At 62.9% G+C, this 20219-nt stretch overlaps 1 protein-coding gene across 4 annotated transcripts; it reads left to right on the forward strand.

Annotated features, from left to right (window-relative positions):
* The first annotated feature begins 2615 nt into the window (after positions 1–2615).
* TTC34 (tetratricopeptide repeat domain 34) lies at positions 2616–18328 on the forward strand. Of its 4 annotated transcripts, XM_032301712.1 has the most exons (11): positions 2616–2723; positions 3419–4244; positions 7096–7954; positions 9361–9586; positions 10894–11098; positions 11937–12104; positions 12270–12436; positions 13266–13332; positions 13371–13536; positions 14304–14518; positions 17278–17509. In XM_032301712.1, exons 2-11 carry the CDS (start codon positions 3464–3466, stop codon positions 17409–17411), a joined length of 2988 nt encoding a protein of 995 aa, XP_032157603.1. In that variant the 5' UTR covers positions 2616–2723; positions 3419–3463; the 3' UTR covers positions 17412–17509. The 4 variants fall into 4 exon arrangements, with proteins under 4 accessions (XP_032157603.1, XP_032157600.1, XP_032157601.1 ...); XM_032301709.1 differs by having other exon boundaries at positions 13266–13536; positions 17278–18328; XM_032301710.1 differs by having other exon boundaries at positions 11952–12104; positions 13266–13536; positions 17278–18328.
* The last annotated feature ends 1891 nt before the right edge of the window (positions 18329–20219 follow it).

The following is a 20219-nucleotide window of genomic DNA, read 5'->3' on the forward strand; positions in this document are numbered from 1 at the left end:
CACCTTTTACGAAGAGGACTCCGAGCCTTGGGGCCTTCGTGGCCCAGAAAACATCCTGGGCAAAAGGTTTGCGAAGTTGCCTAGTGACATCGCCGCCTGCCGGAGCTGAGAGAACAGACGGTGGGGGCCGGATGGAGACCTCGCGGCCGCACGCCCGCAGACAGGGCACAGGGGCGCCCCGCCAGCCCCGCCTCCCATGAGGCGAAGGTCGCAACACTGTAGGGCCAATCCCAAGGCTGAAGCCCACAGTCCACACCCCTAAACTCCTATTTCCCACTTCTCTGTCGTCCGTCGGCGCAAACCCAAGAAAATTCTGGTAAGGCCTCAGAGCTTCCTTTCCAGCTGGTGGGGCTTCAGCCCAGAGTTGGGAGTGACTGGGGTGACATCTAGAGCAGGACCCTGTGCTCCTGCGGGGGCCACGACACGGGTGCCTGGGTCCCTTAGTGCCCCCACTCCATGGCTGTTTCGGGCTGCACAAGGAATCCCACAGGGGCACGCCTGTCCCTCCCTAAACCCAGCCAGGTCTGACAGCATAAACCAGAGCCACCTCTGGGGCAGGAGGAACAGCCCCTGGGGACCCGGGCTTCACACGCGGCGGTTGCGGGTTACACCACAGGGAGACCCCACTTCCCCTAGAGCTGTGGATGAGGCATGGACTCCTCCGCCAAAGACCACCTGTGCTGTCCCGTCAAGGTCTGCTGGGCACGGCAGCGCCAAGGCACCATTCAGCACCACTGCCACCTGATACGGCTCAGAAACGGCAAGAAACCGCTTGTATAGGAAGTCCGCTTCCTTTTGAGTCGGGATCACACCAAGGCCTCAGCAACACACGCCTGTGTACATGAGACCTACTCGTGGTCCTGCATCCTGAAGCGTCCACCCCGTGGCAAGAAGCAGGCACCCTGGGGTTACCTGCGTCTGCCTGTGCTGTGCTCAGGTGGGGCCCGGGATCATACTGAGACCACCGGCCCATCTGGCCTGCGCTGCGGGTCTGTGGGCACCTGTGCAGGGCACAGAGGCGGGAGGCCCGTCAGGCTAATGTGATGGGAATGTCAGGCAGCCCTCCCTCCTGCGTGCCCCGGGGCTCCCCACAGCCCCGGGGGGCAGCCCTGCTCCATTATGGCTTTTGCCTAATTAGGATTTTTAAGTGAAAGTAATCAGTGAAAGTAATCAGAACCATGGGAGAGCTCTTAATAAACTGTCACCACCACGTTCATCGCTCGGGTGTTGTGCCCTTGTGAAAGTCAGGCAGCCCGGGCCTGCCCCCTGCACACCTGGATCCCAGACTCTGCCTCTGTGCCTGGTGCCCCCGAATGGGCCAACTGGCCACAGTCCACATCCAGGGAGACCTGGACCCTGGGAAGGACATTGGAGATGCAGCGGCCCTTACTGCTGGAGCCCCCCCACCCTGTCTCACCACACCCGTGTTGCCCCCCACTCTGCCACCAGCCACTCCCCGTTTCCCTGAGCCCTGTGGGGGAATGAAGGCTTACTGGGCATCTGGGGGCCTTGGCAGCTTGAACTGGAAGGGGCCCTCCCCCAAGGCAAGACCATCTCTCCAGGGACTTGCATCAATCTTGCCCAGCGCCCCCCACTCCCACTCGCTGCCCATGCGAGGCTCAGCATCTCTGCCCTATCAGCAAAGCTCCTGCCCGCTGAGGCCTCCAGCCATCTTTGCTTCTCGCTGCTGCTGCTTTGGTGGGGGTGACAGGAGATGGGGGGTTCCCAAAACAGTCACCAAATGCTGCACCCTTCCTCGGCTACAGTGAGGGTGACCCCTGGCCAGCAGTCTCACGTCACAGCCCCTCAGAGCCACCTTCTGGGCCGTGTCCGAGGAGAGCCGGCCTCTGCTCCAGACAGGTCGCCTGGGCCGGAGCGAGCAAGTCAGCAGGAAGAGGCTGGACGTATGGAAATGTCCACCTGTCGGGGTGTGGGCAGGAGCCCCTCTTGGGGGGAGACCCACGGCGGGGGGGCTGGGGGTAGTCGGAGAGACCCACAGGAGCTGAGGCAGAGGGGTGGCCTGGGGCAGCCCGTTTCCGGGGAAGCAACCGACAAGTTGCACAGGAAGAAGGCTGGCGAGGAAGGGCCCCGACAAGGCAGAGCTCAGGAAGGGCCGGGCCCAGGGGCTTCTCCCCCGCGGAGCTCCCTCCTCCTCTGTGCGGGTGCGGAGAGGATGCGGTGAGGGCTGGTCTCGGCCCGGAGCGCCCCGAGACCCCCACAAACTCAGGCTCTCTCTCCCCCGCAGCTCCGACTTCTTCCTCCCCGACCCGTCCCCAGCGAGGGCCTGCGGGAGTTAGGGCGGGGTCTGGACGGGACGGGGCGGGGACGGGGCGGGGCGGGGCCGGGGCCGGGGCGGAGTCCGGCCGAGGTTGGGGGGTTCGGGGAGGGGGCGGGATCCGGGATGGAACGGGACGGGGCGGGGGCCGCACGGGGTGGGGGCCGGGTCGGGGGACGGGATTCGGATTCGGGACGGGGGCGGGCTCCGCACGGGCCAGGGGCCGGGGGCCGGGATGCGGGACGGGGCGGGGACGGGGCGGGGACGGGGCGGGGACGGGGCGGGGACGGACGGCGCAGAGTCCGCACGCGGCGGGGCCGGGGCGGGGCGGGGGCGGAACCCGGCGGGGTGTTGACGCTCTCCCGGGAAACCGACCCCCGCGCGGAGCCGCACCCACCGCCGCTCCCCACCGCCCGCCGCGCGCACCCCGCACGGCCTCGGAGCACAGGCGAGTGCACAGGCGTGAGTGTGTGTGGGCGTGTGTGCCTGCGTGCGTGTGCAGGCTGGGCCGTCTCCGGGCGCTGGTGCGGGCGTCTGTCTCACGGGGCGTGCACTGGGCCGGGCTTGGGTGCCGGCACTTCGGGACCCTACAGAGACGGTCCCCGAGCAGGGCAGGTCGTACTTCAGATCCGGTTTGGGGAAGGGGGAGGGGAGTGGCAGGGGCTGGTCCCCAGAACCAATCTCAGCGACCCCCTGGCCTGGGCCAACGAGGCTCCGCACCCCCGGCCAAGAGCCAGGCAAGGACGCCGCCGTCGCCGCAGCCCCGCGCTTCCCCCGGAACGGCGGGCCGTGCGAGGTGGGCAGAGGCCGGGCCCTGACTTTGCGCGGGTCTCTAGAGCTTCGGAGCTCGGAGAAGGCGACCTGTGTGACTTGGACAGGGGGCGGGTGGGTGGGGGCGTTCCCGTGGGGTCCTCTGCTGGCGGTGGTGTGGCAAGTAGGGCCTGGACCCCCTGACCCCGCAGGCCACCCGGCCTCTCGCGTGGGCCGCCCAGCAGGGTAAGGGTCGCGTTCTGCAGAGGACCCTGGCCTGGCGGACCGTGGCAGATGCGCCAGCCCCACCCGGCTCTTCCCTCTAGGGCGCTCTGCGCTGGTCTGCGGTCTCCGTGGGGAGAGGTGGGGACTAACCACGCCCCCCCCAACCAGGTGCCCGCGAGGACGGGACATGGGCCCGTCAGGGGCGCAGCCGTAATGTCGGCGCGGGAGCTTGTGGCCTGCCTCTGCCGGGAAGGAGACCAGCGCCTGGCCCTGGGGGAGCTCCCCTTGGCCACCGCCTTCTACCTGGCGGCCTTCAGCTGCCACGCCCCCTCGGCCGTGCGGAGCGTCAGAACCGCCCTGGCTGAGGCCCGAGGGGCACCCGTGCTGGCCACCCTGGAAGCCTGGTGCCGCGGCGACAGCCAGATCCCCGCCATCCACTGGGACGGCATGGCGGTTGTCTCCCTGACCGGGACCCTGGCCTCCGCGTTCCTGGCCACCCTCTGCCCGGACCACCCCGCCGCTGTCCTGCACTCCCTGGCCAGTCTTCTGGCTCAGGGGCGCCACCAAGAGGTGGCTCAGCGCTGCAGCACCTTGCTGGATGCACGCTCCCAGCAAGCCCTGGAGCTCCTACTGACCCGCGCCCTGGCCCGCGTGCTGTCCGGGGTGCAGGTGGACGCTGGCGTGGCAGACTATTTGCAGGCCTTTGCCTCCAGTGCAGACCGGACCGTGGCCTTCGTTCGCACCCACCAGCAGCCCCATCTCCCCATGCTGATAAGCACCCTGCAGGACCATATCTCAGGGCGCCTGGAGACTGAGGACAGCACCCGCCAGCAGGAGGCCGGCTGCCAGGGACTTTTGGCAGCCCTGGACCCCGAAGGCACCTGGAGCGATGCCCTATCACCAGAAGCCCTGCTCCGCAGTGGCCGGTATGAGGACTGCCGAGTGGTGTGCAGCCGGGCCCTTGAGTCGGACCTGACAGGCAGCAGACTCCCAGGTAAGAGTGAGGCCAGGGTGAACGTCGCTCCCGTCGTGCCTTCACAGCATGCTTAAGTCCTGGCTGTGGTAGGGGTTGTTCCTGGGCTGGGGACACCACAGTGACAAGATGGACAAGCCCTGTCCTTACAGAGCACCAAGAAAAGGAACAAACAAAATATGTGCTTTGAAAAATGGACCCTGCCAGGTGCTGCTGGGTAGTCAGGGAAGACTTCTTGGAGGAGGTGTCACTTGAGTTAAGGCTAAATCATTCCCAGCAGCAGAAACAGAACACAAGGCGCTGATGAGAGCCAGAAGATGCAGGTGTTTGCAAGAGGCTGAGGCACGCAATGCCACGGGCATGACAAGAGAACAGACGGTGTCTGTTTTCTGTGTACATGGGGTTTGCTGGTGACCCCAGTGTTTGTGTGTTGGGAGGCAGGGATCAGACAGAGAGAACTGAAAAGTGAGTGGGCAAATTTGTTTCTGGAAATAACCGAGATCAGAAGCCCGAAGTCCTCCTATTATAAAAGGTACAGACAGGCTCAGCAGAGTCACCAAGAATCCTGAGCTCATGAGAAAGTAGGGTACCCTCTATGCCCAAAGCATAAACGTGCAGTGGCCTGTGAGCGGGGATACTGAGGCTAGGGCATCAGCAACTCCCAGGGGTGGGGGGGGGGGGGCTTCCACCAGAACGACCGGCGGAGACCCCCATGGAGACCAGAACTCCCAGGGCTACAACATCAGGGAGCCAGTGTGCTGGGTAAGCCCTACCCGCCCCACCCCCTGACTCCGGGAAGCTTGTCTGGGCTGACTTGGCTCCGCAGCGGACAGAACCACCCTCCCTAAGAGTCGGTGCATTAATTAGACCTAAGTCACTTATGTCACAGGGAGTCACCTTATCGCCACCATCAGCACAAAGTGGCTCACAACATGAATAAGTAAATGGCCTCTAATCGACTTTTTACAAACACAATTTCCTGTAACAAGTGTATTATAATCCCAAGGTTACTTATAAGGGTCCTTGAAAACACGGAAGAAACCCCGTGTATCTGAGAAAGTGCTCTGCCCTTCTCCGCAAGCAGACATTCAGGGACACTCTGTAAGAAGACAAGAATAAGTACAATTTTAACTTGCATCTCCCATGGGTAAGCGCCCAGGCAGCTCTCTCGGCGCCCGGGACAGCCATATCTCCTTCCTTCAAGGTGCTTCATTAAGAGCTACTGCCGTAGAGGGAAATCATGGCCCTGGACGTTTTTGGATCCTTCCAGCAAGGGGGCAAATTGGCTTGGCCTCCAGACATGCTGGGATCAAGGAAATAGTGGGGTAGGCGTGATGCCGTGTGATCCTGAATTAAAAATTGTGACCGATCTGGGAGGCTACAAAATGTTATCCCATTGTTCCACCGTTGTTTTAATTTTAATTTTCCTGATTACTAGTGAGGCCAAGTTATTAAATTAAATTAGTTTAATTTAAAAAATTTTTCCAGTCTGGTGGGTGGAAAGTGGCATCTCGTTGTTTTAATTTGCATTCGCATCATTACTATGATGCTGAACATTTGTCACGTTTCTTTGCCATCTGTGTTTTCTCTTATGGGAAATGCTTTTGCCAGTTCTCCTATTGGATTTTTTTTTTTTTTGACATGTAGGAATTCTTCAAATGCTCTGGGTATTAATCTTTTGCCCATTGTATATTTTGCATATATTTTCTACGTACTTGCTCTGCCAGTTGTTACAAAGCTATACTACCCAATGCAGAAGGCTGCTGACTGAAGGGATTGATAGGAAGACCAATACGACAAGTTAGAAAGGCCGGAAACATCCATAGGCATCCAGAACTTAATATGTGAGAGAGAGCATCACAGATCTGTAGCGAAAGAAAAGAACCGTTATTCAGTGGGTGGTGCTGATTCTGGGAGAAAAAAAAATTAATTCCAAGTGGATTGTGTGATAGTAGTTTTATAGTTTCTAAAGAAAATATGAGAGAATCTCATTAAGATTTCTGCAGACAGCTGGACTTCTTAAGATACAAAGAGTGGAAAGAGTAAAGGGAAGTTTGTAGCACTTGATGAAGTTTAAATTTTTAGACTTCCATTTCGCCCATAACCAGAGAAAGCCCCCATCCTCCCCAGCACACTCAGGCAGCAAGTAGGAGGAGGTGGGGTGGTGCTGTTGCTGATGGGAACCTCCCTGAGTAAAAACCCCCGGGCCCTGTTCCAAGCACTAGATGAGCATTAATCCGTTGCACCCTCATGGCCATGTGAGTGCAGACCATTTTAAACTGCATTATAAAACAGAAAAAGAAACTGAGGCATAGTGAGATCCAGTAAACGGCCCAAGCCCCCTTCGTGTAAGCAGCAGGGGGTGTGCCTTTCCCGCCTTCCTGGACCTGTGGGCCTTCCCTGTTGCAGAGGGTAGCGTTGGGCCCCAGCTTTGCCCCAAGAAGGCCACAAGCAAAGATGCTGGAGTAGCAACCAGCCCCTCCCAAGGTCACAGGGTCAGAACCTCTGCACTGACCTGGGGGCACTGATCCCAGAAGAGGAAACTCACTCCGCAAACCCATCATTAAAGAGCAAGGAGGTTTCGTAACTAAATTTCCTTGTTGGCCCATCGGTGAGGTTGACTTTAAACCCATGGGACATAACACTGTTGGGTAGGTATGTGCACCACACCCACCCAGCGGTCCCTCCTGATTCCGCTCTGTCGCTGAAGGTCTAGCATCATGATGCAATGTCCTGGGCTACTGGGACACTCTAGGAAGATGCCCTGAGATGCTTCAGAGGGTCCAAAGCGCTGGACCGTTGGCAGCTGCAGGCGGCACCAGGGAGGATGTGGGCCTCGAGGCAGGACCGGAGCCTCCGTTTCTCTCCCCAGGTGAGCGTCGGGCTGCTCTGCTGGTCACCCGCGCAGCTGCGGCCTTATTTCTGGACAGTGGGGCCCGGAACCTGCTTCGGGACCTGCAGGAGGCCTTCCACCAGAGCCCGTCAGAGGCGCGGAAGCAGTTTGAGGCAGTGCTCTCCGCAGGAGACCGGGAGCGCGTGCGGGCCCAGGCACAGGAAGCCGCGGACACGGGCTTCGCCCACTTCCAGGAGGCCGTGCGGAGCCGCGCTGAGCTCCGAAAAAACTCGGGCCGCGAGCTGCTGGCCCCAGTGACCCGTGCACTCCGTGTCCTGCTGCGCGTTGCTCCGCCCGGGGTGCGCCCGGCACTGCGCACTCGCTTGGCCGAGTGCCTGCTGCTAGCTGGGGACGCAGCGGGCGCCTGGGCGCTGTGCGAGCGCTTGCTGCGGCCTGCGCGTCCTGGGCACCCGGCGGACTACCGCGTCGGGGCCCACACCAGCGACCGCGCGCCCCTGTTGGTGCTGCGCGGCTTCTGCGCGCTGCACATCAGCGACGCGGGGCGCGCCCGAGAGGACTTCCAGGAGGTGGTGGAGCACGGGCCGCCTCACCTGGCCAGCTGCGTGCGCGCTCTGTGTGGCCGCGGGCTGCTGAGGGTGCTGGAGGGTAGCGCGTTCCTGGGAGCTCTGGACTATGTCACCGCCTGCCGGCTGCAGCCCGAGGAGGCACTGCTCATCGCCAAGGCCTACGTCCCCTGGAACCAGAGGGGCCTCCTGCTGACCGTGCTGCGAGAGGAGGGCCGCAGGATACTGCAGCGGAGGCCGGACCTGGGGCTCACGGGCGCAGCGGGCCGCCGGAGTAAGGCCGTGGAGATGGACAGCCCCGAGGCGCAGGAAGGGTAAAAACTAGCCCCATGCACCCCTGGGGCCGCTGCTTCATTCCGGCCTCCCGTGAGGTAGCTAGGGGTGCGTGTCTTCCTTTTTTACAGATAAGTAAACTGAGGCAGGAAACAGCTGGGGTATTTCCCTGAATCATGAACGGCAGGTTTAGCGCTAGAGCCTGCTTCTGAGGACTCTCAGTCACAAACAGTGTGATGCTTTGTGGGCCTAATTATCATAGAAAATTAAGAACTTAAAAAGAAATAAAAAAAAAAATACAACCTTCCCATCACCCCACAGGTAGCATTCCCTTCTGGTTGTTTGTCTCTGCACATGGGAGCTAAAATGAATGTGAGCTCTATGGGCAATGTATGGCCCACTTTTTTCACTCAGTAGATCACAAACATTTCCTTTGCCTCTGGATTCTTTTTGGGCAGCCCGATCTATAGCCTGCCTAGCGAACCTGCCAGCATTCCTTGTCCATTCTGAGACCCTTGCTCTCTGTTAGAGCACAAACACCTCCACGGTGTTCTGTCCTGAGCGTGGACACAGAGGTGGGGTTTCCGGGTCATGGAGCACAGGCCTTGGTTAGGTCCTTGACTTCCTGACCTGTCTGTATGCCTGTCTAGCCACGCGCCCAACCCTGATGTTAATTGAAACTTCTCTCGCAGCCTGATGGGTGCCCGTTTGGATTTGCATTTCTCTGGCTTCTAAGAGGTGACAGGAAGGTGTTTTAGCAAAGTTCAAAGCACTGAACGGGGCGGGGGGTGGGGGAGTGTTTGATGCCAGCTCCCCACCCTGTGTGCACTCGCGCATGCACACACACACACACACACACACACACACTTCCTCTGCCTACATTTCGCAGGATTCAAATTGCTTTGATGTGCTGGTGAGGAGGATTTCGTGTGCAAGATGGGTGTCCTTTCTACTTTTGCCTCCGGGAATTGTCATTCCTGGAGGCTCCAGTCCCTCTCCCCGTGGGAGCTCGTTCGCACTCCCAGCGCACCGGGAGCATCCAAATGAAGCCAGTGTATTCTCTAGCTCTGCCTACAACACACCCCTGAACCCTGCAAGGCCAACATTCTTGTCCCATTTCTACAGAAAGGGAAACTGAGGCAGGGTTGGCTTGTGTCCAGCCCACAGCTTCCACCTCCAACTGCAAAATGGTTGCCACACGGGGCGGCGGGAGGATGCGATGGGGAGTGAGGCCGAGGGATCGACGTCAGAGAAGGCAGCTGTGGCTTCCGCAGAGGCGTGCGTGAGGGTCCTTCCAGCAGACCCTGGGCTCTGTGGCTGGATGGGAAGGGAGCTGCCCAGACCAGGCACCCGGGGGAAGAACTTTCCTGGGGCCCACCTTCCTGGGCAGCTGAAAGGGGCGCAGACAGGGGCCAGGCTGGCTATCCCCCAGCTCCTCTCTCCACAGGGATGCCCACGGCGTGTACCAGCTGGCCATGCTCCTGATGGAACTGGACCGGGAAGATGAGGCTTCAGGCCTCCTGGCAGCTGATGCCCTGTACCGCCTGGGCCGTCTGGAGGACACCCACAAGGCCCTGCTGCTGGCCCTCTCCCGGAGGCCCCAGGCGGCCCCTGTGCTCGTGCGACTGGCCCTGCTGCAGCTCCGGAGGGGCTTCCTCTATGACGCAAACCAGGTGAGGAGACCCGGGGGGAGGGGGGGGCGGTGCAGCATGGCAGGTGATGGGCCACAGCCCTGTGGAGGGCACAGGCCTCTGGGCCCGTCACTCTGCACCCCCACAGCCTGGGCTTTGGAGCAGATCAATCTTGTCCCAGCCCCAGGCTCTGCCACCTCCAACAAGGCCCCCCTCACTTCCCTGACCCTCAGTCTCTTCGTCTGTGCCCTGCCCTTGTGGGCTGTCCTGAACTAGCTGGAGCAGGTACCCCAGGACCCAGCAGGTCTCCAGCACGCAGTTAATTCCTTCATATTTGTTCTCAATGTGTTATGAAGGAAAAGGGCCAAAAGTCAGGTGTGGACTGAGCTCCATCCCAAATCTCCCAGTAAACTAGGCTTGGAGGTGACCCTGCCCAGGGAGGGCGGATGGCAGAGGGGTCCCCCGGTCCTCAGGTCCTGCTGGCCTCACCTCTCTCCAAGACCACTCTGCTCCCAGGAAAAGCAGAACTTCAACCGGATGTTAGGAGACCATCCGGTTGGAACCCGGTCAGAAGGTTATGTTCCAGGGGAAGATGTCGGGCTTTGGGGCCTGTCAGCTTCTTCTGCTGTGCTCGGATTTGGGTTCCCGGTCTCCCTGCGCAAGGCCGCGCAGGTGGGAGAGGGGAGGATGCCCGGAACCGGCCGGTCCTTCTGCTCTGGGACCCGTGTCTTCAACGAGGGGCCAGCAGGGGCAGCATCGGGTCCCTGTGGGACCGAGCCGCTGGGAGAGCCGAGAGTGTGTCCCCCGAGTCTCGCTCCGCCCAGATCAGGCACTGGTCCCAGCGCATTTGCTCCTCGCGCGGCGCGGTGCCCTCGGTCTCCCTATAATTTGAAAGCCCTCTTTCCCCGCGCTTCTCGTTGGATCTGCAGTGTGCAGGCCGGCGAAGCGAGATCTCCACCTCCATGCCACGGAGGAGGTCCTCCGGCTCGGGGACACTGGGATCCCCTACCCCAGGCCACCCCCAGCCCAGACGAGCTGCCGGACCCAAGCTCATACCTCCCGCCCTCAGCCTTCGCGGGGCTCAGCACCCGCGACGCACAGTCCCTGTCCCAGAGCACGCCGCTCCGAGCACCGCCCCCGAGCACCGCCCCCCCGAACTCCACCCCCGAGCACCGCCCCCAGCACCGCCCCCGAGCCCCGCCCCTAAGCGCGCCGCGCCTGAGCCCACCCCCGGACGCCCAGCCCCTGGGCCACGCCCCGTGAGCCACGCCCCCTCACGGGGGACCGAGGGTGGGATGGTCTGGGCGTCCCGCACGGGAGGAACCGGGTGACTGCCCTGCGCCTTGCAGCTGGTGAAGAAGGTGGTCCAGTCCGGGGACACGGCGTGCCTCCAGCCCACCTTGGACGTCTTCCGCCACGAGGACCGGCAGCTACTGCGGGGCCACTGCCACGCTCGGGCCCTGGCCATCCTGCGGGCGAGGCCCAGTGGGGCCGAGGGCACAGCCCACACCAGGGAGGCCATCGCCTACCTCTCTCTGGCCATCTTCGCTGCAGGTAGGAGCTGCCCGCCCGCCTCCGGGGTTCCCACCCTGTGCCAGGTACCTAGGGCAAGAGAAGCCATGCGGGGCTCAAGCCCACTCTCGGTTCACGGGGCCCCTCGCGGAGTACGCCTTGCCCCGAGCAAAGCCCTCGCTGTCCAGGTGAGCATGCTAAAGCGTGGGAGAGGGGCCAGACCAGCTGGGACCTGAACTGGGATCCTCCTGGCACCCTGGCCTGGCATCCCTGGGCCCTGTGGGCAGGAGGGCCACCCTTGACTGAGGCCTCTCCTAGCTTGGCCCCCTCCACCCAGGAGAGGCCGTGGTTCCCCTAAACCCTTCCTGGAAATAGTGGCGTATCTCTGTATGTGTTCCCCATGTGCCCAGCTGACCCCCCAGCACCATCCTGGGAGACAGAGCCTCTGGAGTTGGGCCTTCTTAGCATGGGGTCATAGGGCACCCCGCTGGAGGGAAGGGACTTTCCCAAGGACGTACCGGGTGCGTGGAGATTCAGAGTGTGGGCTTCAGATCGAAACACCAGGCGGACTCCTGGCTCTCCACTTACTGAGCTGCTCCTTGCTTGCCTTTCTCAAAGTGGGTGACAGAGACGCCGGCGAGGGGTGGGAGTGAGGATCCCGTGAGCTAGGGTTCACGGACAGCGCAGGGCTCGTGCCTGGGGCAGAGCTCATGCTTGCACACATTAGTGGGGAGGCGGGCACGACCCAGAGTGTGCGCTGTCCTGTCTGTCACCGGACAAACACCGGAGGGAGTGGGGTGGCGCTGTCCTCAGGGAGGGGCCTCTGTGTCCAGCATTCAGAGGGCTCCTCCCGGTCCACCTGGAAACTTCCCACCTTCAGCTGTTCCCTGTCCAGCCCCAAGGAACCGGCCCCCTCCCGGCCCCTCCTCCGGCCTCACCTCAGATGTCCACAGCGGCCCCTCTTCTTGGGACCCCTCTCTGACTGCCCACCAGCCTAGATGCCACCCTCACGGTTGGAGTCCCTGTTTCCCACGGCCAGTGCCCCCAGGTGAACCCCAGCTGCCCTCCAAGGCTGTGTCTTGGCTTGTCTGTGAGCTTCCTGAGGTGGCCTCGAATGCTGAATGAGGGCAGATGCACCGCACCCACCGAGGACCAGCCCACCCACCGAGGCCCGGCAGCGGTCACGTCCCAATGCCACACCCCCTTCCTCCAGGGAGTCAGGCGGCGGAGTCCCTGCTCACCCGTGCCCGCTGTTACGCGCTCCTGGGCCAGAAGAAGACGGCCATGTTCGACTTCAACTCCGTGCTGCGGGCTGAGCCCAAGAACGCGCTGGCGCTGTGTGGCCGGGCGCTTCTGCACCTGGCCCTGGGCCAGCAGAAGGTACCGGGGCCGCCCGCCCCACCTGGGATGGGCCAGGGGGTTAGGGGAAGAACCAGCACGGCCTCCTTCCTTCTCAGCCGAAGCACAGAGAGAGCCGGGCCGGGCCGTCCTGAGTGTGGGACCCATTAAAACCCTTTCTGCTCAGACCTTTCACGGAAGAGGCCCGCTGCTTCCCGGACTCCGCGCGGACTGTGCAAACCCTGGGGGCTACTAGACGCCCCCCCTCCCCCCACTTAAAATAACAAGACCTCGGCTGCCTTTTGGGTACAACACCCAGAGCTGTCTGCACGGAGCCGGTGGATTCACGTGGTCGGCTTGCAGGGACAGGGGTGGCAGAGGACCCGGGGTGGCAGAGGACCCGCGCTGTCCGGCCCCGGGCAGGCGCTTTCCCCAAGCAGGTGGCCACAGCTGCACAGCGGCACAGGGGCCCTTCTCAGCCAAGAGCAAGGTCACAGGCGAGTGGCTGAAGCTGAGTGTCTGCCCTGAGGCCCTGCGCGCAGAGGTGACCTGCCTGCCCGGTTTCTTAATGACGTAAGGGCCGAAGCGCGAGGGAGTGAGGTGCTGCTGAGGCGGGGCGGCGTCTGCGGGCGCCCGCGGCCTAGTTTCTGTCCCAGCCCGTCGAGGGTTCTTTCTCCGTGAGAGCCCTTGGGTGCGGTCAGTGCTCCCTTCCCACAACTCCAGCATCCTGGCCGCACACAGCTCACCAGGCTGTGCCTCCTGTCGTGGAGGGCAAGAACTGGGCCATCTGCCTCTTCTGGTGTCCCCAGCACCCAGGCAGATGCCCAGCGGGGACAATTCTGCCGCCCACCCTGCCCTCCTCCCCCCGCAGGAGGCTGTGGACGACATCCTCTCAGCTCTGAAGCTCGACCCTGGGACGGTGGTCCCTGAGGTTCGCTCTCTGAAGCCAGAGGCCCAGGCCCTCATCACCCAGGGCCTCTGGTCCCACTGCCGGGCCCTGCTGAGCCAGCCGCTGGACACCGGGGCCTCCCTCCGCGACGAGGACGCCCGGGGCCTCCTAGCTGTGGGGGAAGCGCTGATCAAAATCGATGCCGGACAGCCGAGCGGACACATCCTGCAGGCAGACGCGCTCACTGCTGTGGGTATGCGCGGCCCGGGTGTGGGGAATGTGGGTGTCTGCCCCAGCCCCTCTGACCCTTCTGCCCTGTAAAATGGAAGAGACACACCCTGGATTCAGTGCCTCTGGTGTCCTTTCCACCCCAGGTGCTGGTCTCTTGACCTGGTCCCGATGTGGGGCCGGGGGTGCCAGTGTCTTGAGCTTTCGTCCACCTGTGGACTTTTGCTTGCAGGGAAGACAAAGGAGCAACTTGGGGGTTCATAAAAGGACCCAGACGCTTGGGGCTTCTCATAAACTCACGCATTTACTCAACAGCTGTTTACAGAATGCCTGTGGACACCAGGCCAGGTTGTAGGTGGGCTTGTGTCAGGCTCCCATGTGCCAAAACCCTGAGAATATTTCAGTACCTATGTGAAAGGGGAGGGCTCTGGGCAGCCTCCATTCCCCTGACCTGTCCCCATCGCCTCCAAGCCTGCAGGGCGCCCCTGGCAAGGCCTACACTGCCCAGCGGCCCAGTCCATGTTCACGCAGGTGCTCAGGGCAGCCCCTTGCGGTGACCACAGTGAGTGTGCTGAGCCGTGCTGCTCAACCTGGGGTCATGCAGCTTAGGGACCCCCCCATGACGGGGTCAACAGGCAAGCTGGGACTGGCGTGGTGTCACCATGTCCATCTCCCTGAGCCAACACCGAGCAATAGAAGCTCTGGCCGGCTTCCCAGCACGGTAGCCAGTGCCCCACCTCTCCTGCTGCCTGCCCCAGCAGCCCCTGACCATCCTTCCCGGATCATGGACAGGCAGCTACGAGGAAGCTGGAGACTGCCTGCAGAACGCCCCGCAGCCCACCCCGGGGTCGGAGGCGGCCCGCGCCCGGCGAGGCCTGCTCTGGCTCAAGAAGGGAGACGCGCCCGCCGCCGCGCGGGACCTGCAGTGCCTGGCCGAGACGGACGCCCAGGAACTCTGCTTCCTGCTGCAGCGTCTGGAGGCCTCGGAGCGGCGGAGCCTCAGCCAGGTGTGCTCCCCGGGCCCCGCCGTCCGCCCTCCCTGATGCCCTGGTGTCGTTGCGGGTCGGGGGGACAAGCCAGTCTGGCCATCATAAACCCCAGCAACTTCCCGGCTTCTTTGCAGGAGGCATCCCACAGGTGACAGGGCCTGGGAGACAGGGCAGACCCCTCCTCAGACCTGGCTGGGCCAGCCAGGGGCACCTGCCCTTGCAGGAAGCCCACGCGCACCCCCAGGTCGGGCAGAGAGAGGCACCCAGCACCCCCCAGCGAGAGCACGGCAGGAAGGCAGTGGGCTGAGGCAGGCGACAGGCCGGGGCCACTGCATCTGGCTGGCTGATTTCTCGTTCCGCTGTCTATTCGACAAGAACATACTGACCACCTTCCGCCACCCACTGGGGAGCTGCTGCCCCAGCCTGTGGGCCTCGTCTCAGGGGAGACAGGGTGAGGGTACCCTTCTGAGTGTCCTGGGACCGAGAAGACCCTAACTCAGGGCAGGAAGAAAGCGAGGCGGCACTCGAGGCGAAACCATGATGGGACAGACAGGCCGAGGTGAAGGCCTGAGGGAGGAAAGAGTTCAGAAAGTTCAAGAAATGGGCAGAACATCGGCGGCTGGAGTGGACAGAGGGGTGGGATGGGGGACTGAGGCCTCGGGCTCCATATGGGACCGGGAGGAGGAGGGGCGGAGGACGGGGCAGGAGCTCCAGCGGGTGGGGAGGACGGGGGTTCCCCTGAAGTGGCTGCATTTCACCTGGGTGCAGGGGCGGGAAAGGACCAGCAGGAGGCGGCGGCCACCAGCACAAACCCACCTCGGAGGGCGGGGGGGGGGGGGGCCGGTGGGGGGGGTGAGAATCACACCCCCCGTGGCTGGGGCAGGCCCCCTACCTCCTGCGCTAGCATGTGCCCAGGACTCTAGGGGCTCTCTGGGGACCCCTCGCAGAACAGAAACCACACTGGTGTTCCAGCCACGGAGTTTAACAGAGCAGGTGGCTGCACAGGCCTTGGGGGCAGAAAGAGCCAAGACAGTCCCGGGTAATGCAGGGGGACCGGCCGCCGCCAAGGGGAATGAATGGGTCATCAGGACCCGCTGCTCAGAGGAGCAGAGCCCTGGGGAGGGGACTGGCTGGGGTCTCAGCACGGAGACCCGATGGTCTGGTTCCCAGGATCGGTTGGGTGGAGTCTCTGAGCCCTTACGAGGGGGCGGGGCGGGGGTCCGAGACCGGAGGAGGGGTGCGGGGCGGGGGTCCCCAGACCGGAGGAGGGGTGCGGGGCGGGGGTCCGAGACAGGAGGAGGGGGGCGGGGCGGGAGTCCGAGACCGGAGGAGGGGGGCGGGGCGGGGGTCCGAGACCGGAGGAGGGGTGCGGGGCGGGGGTCCGAGACCGGAGGAGGGGGGCGGGGCGGGGGTCCGAGACCGGAGGAGGGGTGCGGGGCGGGGGTCCGACACCGGAGGATGGGTGCGGGGCGGGGGTCCGAGACAGGAGGAGGGGGGCGGGGCGGGAGTCCGAGACCGGAGGAGGGGGGCGGGGCGGGGGTCCGAGACCGGAGGAGGGGTGCGGGGCGGGGGCCCGAGACAGGAGGCGGCGGCGGGCGGGGGTCTCCGAGCGGAGAGGAGGGGCCCGGCGGGAACGCGGGCTTAGCCGGGGCTGCGCGCGGGCTGGTTTCCGCGGCGGCTGAGACCCGCTGGGCCGTTGCCGGGCGACGCGTGCCGACCCGGAAGTCAACCGAGAGGTCACGCCCCGCTTCCGGCGCGCGCCCCGCCCCTCCGGCCTCACTGCGCCTGCTCCGCGGCGGGTCCCTCCGAGATCCGGGCGGCGCTCGCAGGTCCAAGGGGCGCGGGGTTCCGCTCGCCCGGCCTGCCGGCGCCCGAGCTCGGCCTTCCTGCCGGGACCGGGCGCGAGTGTGACCCGCCGCAGGGCGGAGGGACAGGGACAGCGGGGAAGGCCGGGCCCGGGACCCTCGTCCGGCCGCGGGGAGCCAGCGGGCTCTGGAGGGGAGCGGGCCCCGCGGGGCCGTCCGGGGGGCTGGGAGAGGGGGCGGGCTGCGGGCGGGCGCGTCCGCCGTCCCCGGGAGCGGAGGTGAGCCTGGGGCCGAGGAGGCCGCGCAGCCCCCAGGGAGGGAAGGGCTAGGTCGGACGGCGCCCGCTGCGCTGCGGCATCGTCGGAGGTCGGGACCGGGGCGCCCCCCACAGCCGTCGGCACCACGCCGCCGGTCCGGGGCGCGAGCACAGCGAACCCCAAGCCCCGAGGTCGTGCCGGCAGGTGCTGGGGCGGGTGGCCGGCCGGCGGCGCAGCCTCTCCCCGCCGACTCCGCTCTGCGGGGTCTTCCGCTCCCCGCACTGAGCAGCCCAGCCGCGCTCCGCGGACCCTGCCCTGTCTCCGGACCTCCGCCGGAGGAGAGGGTCCAGGGACCGAGCTGGGCAGAGGCGGTGGGGCTCCTGCCCTCAGGGCCAGGGCAGCCTTGGCAGCTGCCCGTCCGTGGGCCTCTGGGGAAGGCGACCGCAGAGAAGGGCTGAGACAGGTCACCGCTGACAAGCAGCAGGGCTGGGGCGGGGGACAGTGAAGAGGAGAGGGGAGTCCCGAGGGACCCCGTCAGAGCTGGGCTTCCAGGGTGGTGGGGTTGCAGGGCATGCCCTCTACCCTCTACTTCCACTGCCTCCGAGGAGGTGGGCAGCGCTCTGCACAGGTCAGGAACAGAGGCCAGCTGGGCAGGGGAGGGGCCCGTGTCTCTCTGGGCTGACCCACACTGCCTCCCTCTGTCCCCTCTGTGCAGGCTGCAGCCCAGGAAGCCAACACCCTCCTGAAATCGGGGCAGCCAGAGCAAGCACTGGGCTACTGCTCACTGGCAGTCCTCGCCGGAAGCAGCAATGCCCATCACCTGCGCCTGAGGGCCACCTGTCTGGCTGAGCTGCAGGAGTTTGACCGGGCACTGGAGGACCTGGGTCATGTCCTCCAGGGGGACGTGGGGGACCTCAACCTCCCGACACAGGTGGAGGACCTGTGCTCCCAGGGCCGCCTGCTGCTGAGCCTGGGGGATGGGGCCAGGGCCGCAGGGGCTTTTGCCCAGGCTCTCAAGCTGGCACCCACCCTAGCCCAGAGCAGCCTGTGGGAGCGGCCAGGTCGGGGCCCCACTGCCGAGGCATTTCTGTGCCATGGCCAGACCTGCCTGGAGCAGCAGCGCTATGCAGAGGCCTGGACGGCAGTGGAGAACGGCCTGCTGGCAGACCCCGAGCACAGCGGCCTGAGGAGGCTGAAGGTGAGACTCCGGAGGGAGGCATCCTTGGGCTGCCGGCTCCACTGACCCCGTGCTCTTGAGGCCCAGACGTGGGCCCCCCGGCCATTCCACCCTGGATGGGCTCCTGAGCCGCGGGATACAGGGGGCCTAACTGATGTAGGTCAGACTCTGCGGAGAAGAGAGATACCAAGAAGCGTTGATGATAGTGTGTAGGTGGTGGTACCTCATCTCGCGGCAACAAAGCTGTAAATCAACCTTTTAGAGTTCCCTGCATGTGAAACGGCTCTGGGGTCCAAGAGGAGATCACAGCTGAAGTCAAAGAAAGTTGAAAAACTAATCATAACAAAACCCATGCAGAGGAGCACTTGTGGGACGCTGCCCCGGCAGGCCGGGGGAAGTCCGGCCCCAAGCAGATTACCAAGCGATAGAAAGAAAATGGAGTACATGTTCAGTTCAAGAAGTTGGAGAAAGACAATAACACTAAGGAAATCAGGAGATAGGAATTAAGGATAAAAGCAGAAATTAATAAATTAGGAACAAAAGAATAAATACAAAATCTGGTTCTTCAGAAATAAAGTAGACGAACCAACAGCGACTCTGTTGAGAAAGATGGAGGAAGCACAGGGCCGTCGTGTTCACCGCAGTGAGCCCCGTGCCCCTCCCGACAGGCAGATGGTGCGGCTGTGCTGGCTCTCGGCAGCGGGTGCCCTTTGGGAAAGAGGTCTACACTCCCACCTCTGGAGGTGCCCAGCGGGCTCGGGGCCGCATAGCCCCGTGGCAGGACAGACCATGGACCTAGCGTTCAGCCTTTAGTAGGGTCTCAGGGTGGGATCTCTGGAGTTTTGTGGGTCACTCTTTATTGGCCAATTTGAAGCAGGAGACGGAATGGGGTCTCGGGAGACTAGAGGCAGGGTCACACAAGCAGTCAGTTACCGAGATCGCCGAGGGCTTTCTGAGGGGGCACCTCACGGGTGTGGGCAGCCCACTTCCTTCTCTGGTCGTTTTGCTAACAGCCGTGTCCTACAGCTGGCAACACACGTTTTCCGGATGGGATGTTGTTTGAAACAGACACCCTGGGAATCAAAAGCTTGATGTCAGGCACAGCAGAGAGACACAATTTTAAAGTGACAAGGACAAAGGAACAGAAACAGAGGAAATTAAAAACATCATAAGAAATTATGTTTCTCTGAGCAAATAAATTTTGAGGCCTGGATGAAATAAATTGGCTCCTAGACAAATATTTAACTAAACTCATCAGAATAGGCCTAGAACTTCTGCAGGTCAGTTGCCAAGGAGGAAGAGAGAAGGTTGTCCGGGAGCTTCCCCTAAAGCAGGCTCAGTTCCAGATGGTAAAACCTGCCAGCCTTTAAGGAACAGTCAAGTCCAAATGTCTCTAAACCCTTCCAGGCCAAGAAAAAGAGGCTTCTAAGTTCTTCGCGGAAGAAAGCATAATCCCAACCAAAAGGAAGCTACAAAGCAGTTTACCCGGGTCAGGCAGCATGTTAGGAACACACCCAGAGCAGCACGCACAGGAATGCAGGGATGGCTCGGGAGCAGGACGCACAGCCCTACAGCTCATCGCAACCAGAGCCTGGAGAAGATAAGTCCTGTGATCCCTCTTGGGGGCTGCGGGGGTGGGGGGGGGCAGTGCACAATCACATGTGAGAAGCCCTCCCTGCGCCTTTGGTGCCTGCTCTGTTCTGCTGGGGGGTTCTGGCATCTCAAGTTCGTTAACAGTAGACCCCGGTGCAGAGGGCACGCAGCCACGTGGCCTGGTGGCATCACTGCCAGCCGCTGGTGTACGCCCACTCGTTAGCTCCAGCGTCCACGGGGCGCATACCCCCAGCAGTAGGGCCAGCCCAGCCCAGAGCTGTAACCCCCTCCACCGTGGCCCGACCCCCTGACTCCATTCCCACACACGATTCGCAGGTCCCAGTGTGGATTAGCGGAATCTTACAGTTACGGGGGTGCATGTGCTGGTTCCTGCAGGACCAGCTTCACACCTGAGCCCCACACCCCAAGATGCTGAGATGAGACCCCTTCTGTGGGTCTAGAGCAAATGGGTGGGGGGGGTAGTGAAGATTGAACAGAGCCGGCACCCTCCTTCCCAAGCCCATGAGGCTCTCGGGATTTATAAAGAAAGAAAAGGCAAGTCACCCAGTGGGGAGCCCAGCTGCATCCACTGCAAAGGGGCTTGGAGGACTTGGCGGTTCCAGGTTCTCCGCTTCCTCTGAGCCCCTCCGAGGTCTAGGGTCCCATCTCCGTGCCCCAGTTTTTCATTAGAAAGTTGGTGAGGCTCTAAGTGCAGCCAACATCATCACTGCACGGCTCACAGAGTTAAATGCCATGTCTGAGCCCGCACTACAGCCCTGTGCCTGTCGCAGGGGCTTCTCAGGGGCCAAGGAGCCCTCCGACTCCCGGGCCATGACCCGAGCTGGTCATTCTCTTCCTGTGTGTGCTCCAGGACGCTTGGGAGAGGC

Source organism: Mustela erminea, chromosome 10 (genome assembly GCF_009829155.1).
Source record: "Mustela erminea isolate mMusErm1 chromosome 10, mMusErm1.Pri, whole genome shotgun sequence".
In the NCBI taxonomy this organism is placed as follows: domain Eukaryota; kingdom Metazoa; phylum Chordata; class Mammalia; order Carnivora; family Mustelidae; genus Mustela; species Mustela erminea.

Coding starts and splice junctions, on each gene's coding strand:
- TTC34 (XM_032301709.1), top strand. CDS start 3,464: ATGTCGGCGCGGGAGCTTGTGGCCTGCCTCTGCCGGGAAGGAGACCAG. Junction 9,587..10,893: donor TCCTCTATGACGCAAACCAG/GTGAGGAGACCC, acceptor TGCGCCTTGCAG/CTGGTGAAGAAGGTGGTCCA. Junction 12,105..12,269: donor CCCACGGCCAGTGCCCCCAG/GTGAACCCCAGC, acceptor CCCTTCCTCCAG/GGAGTCAGGCGGCGGAGTCC.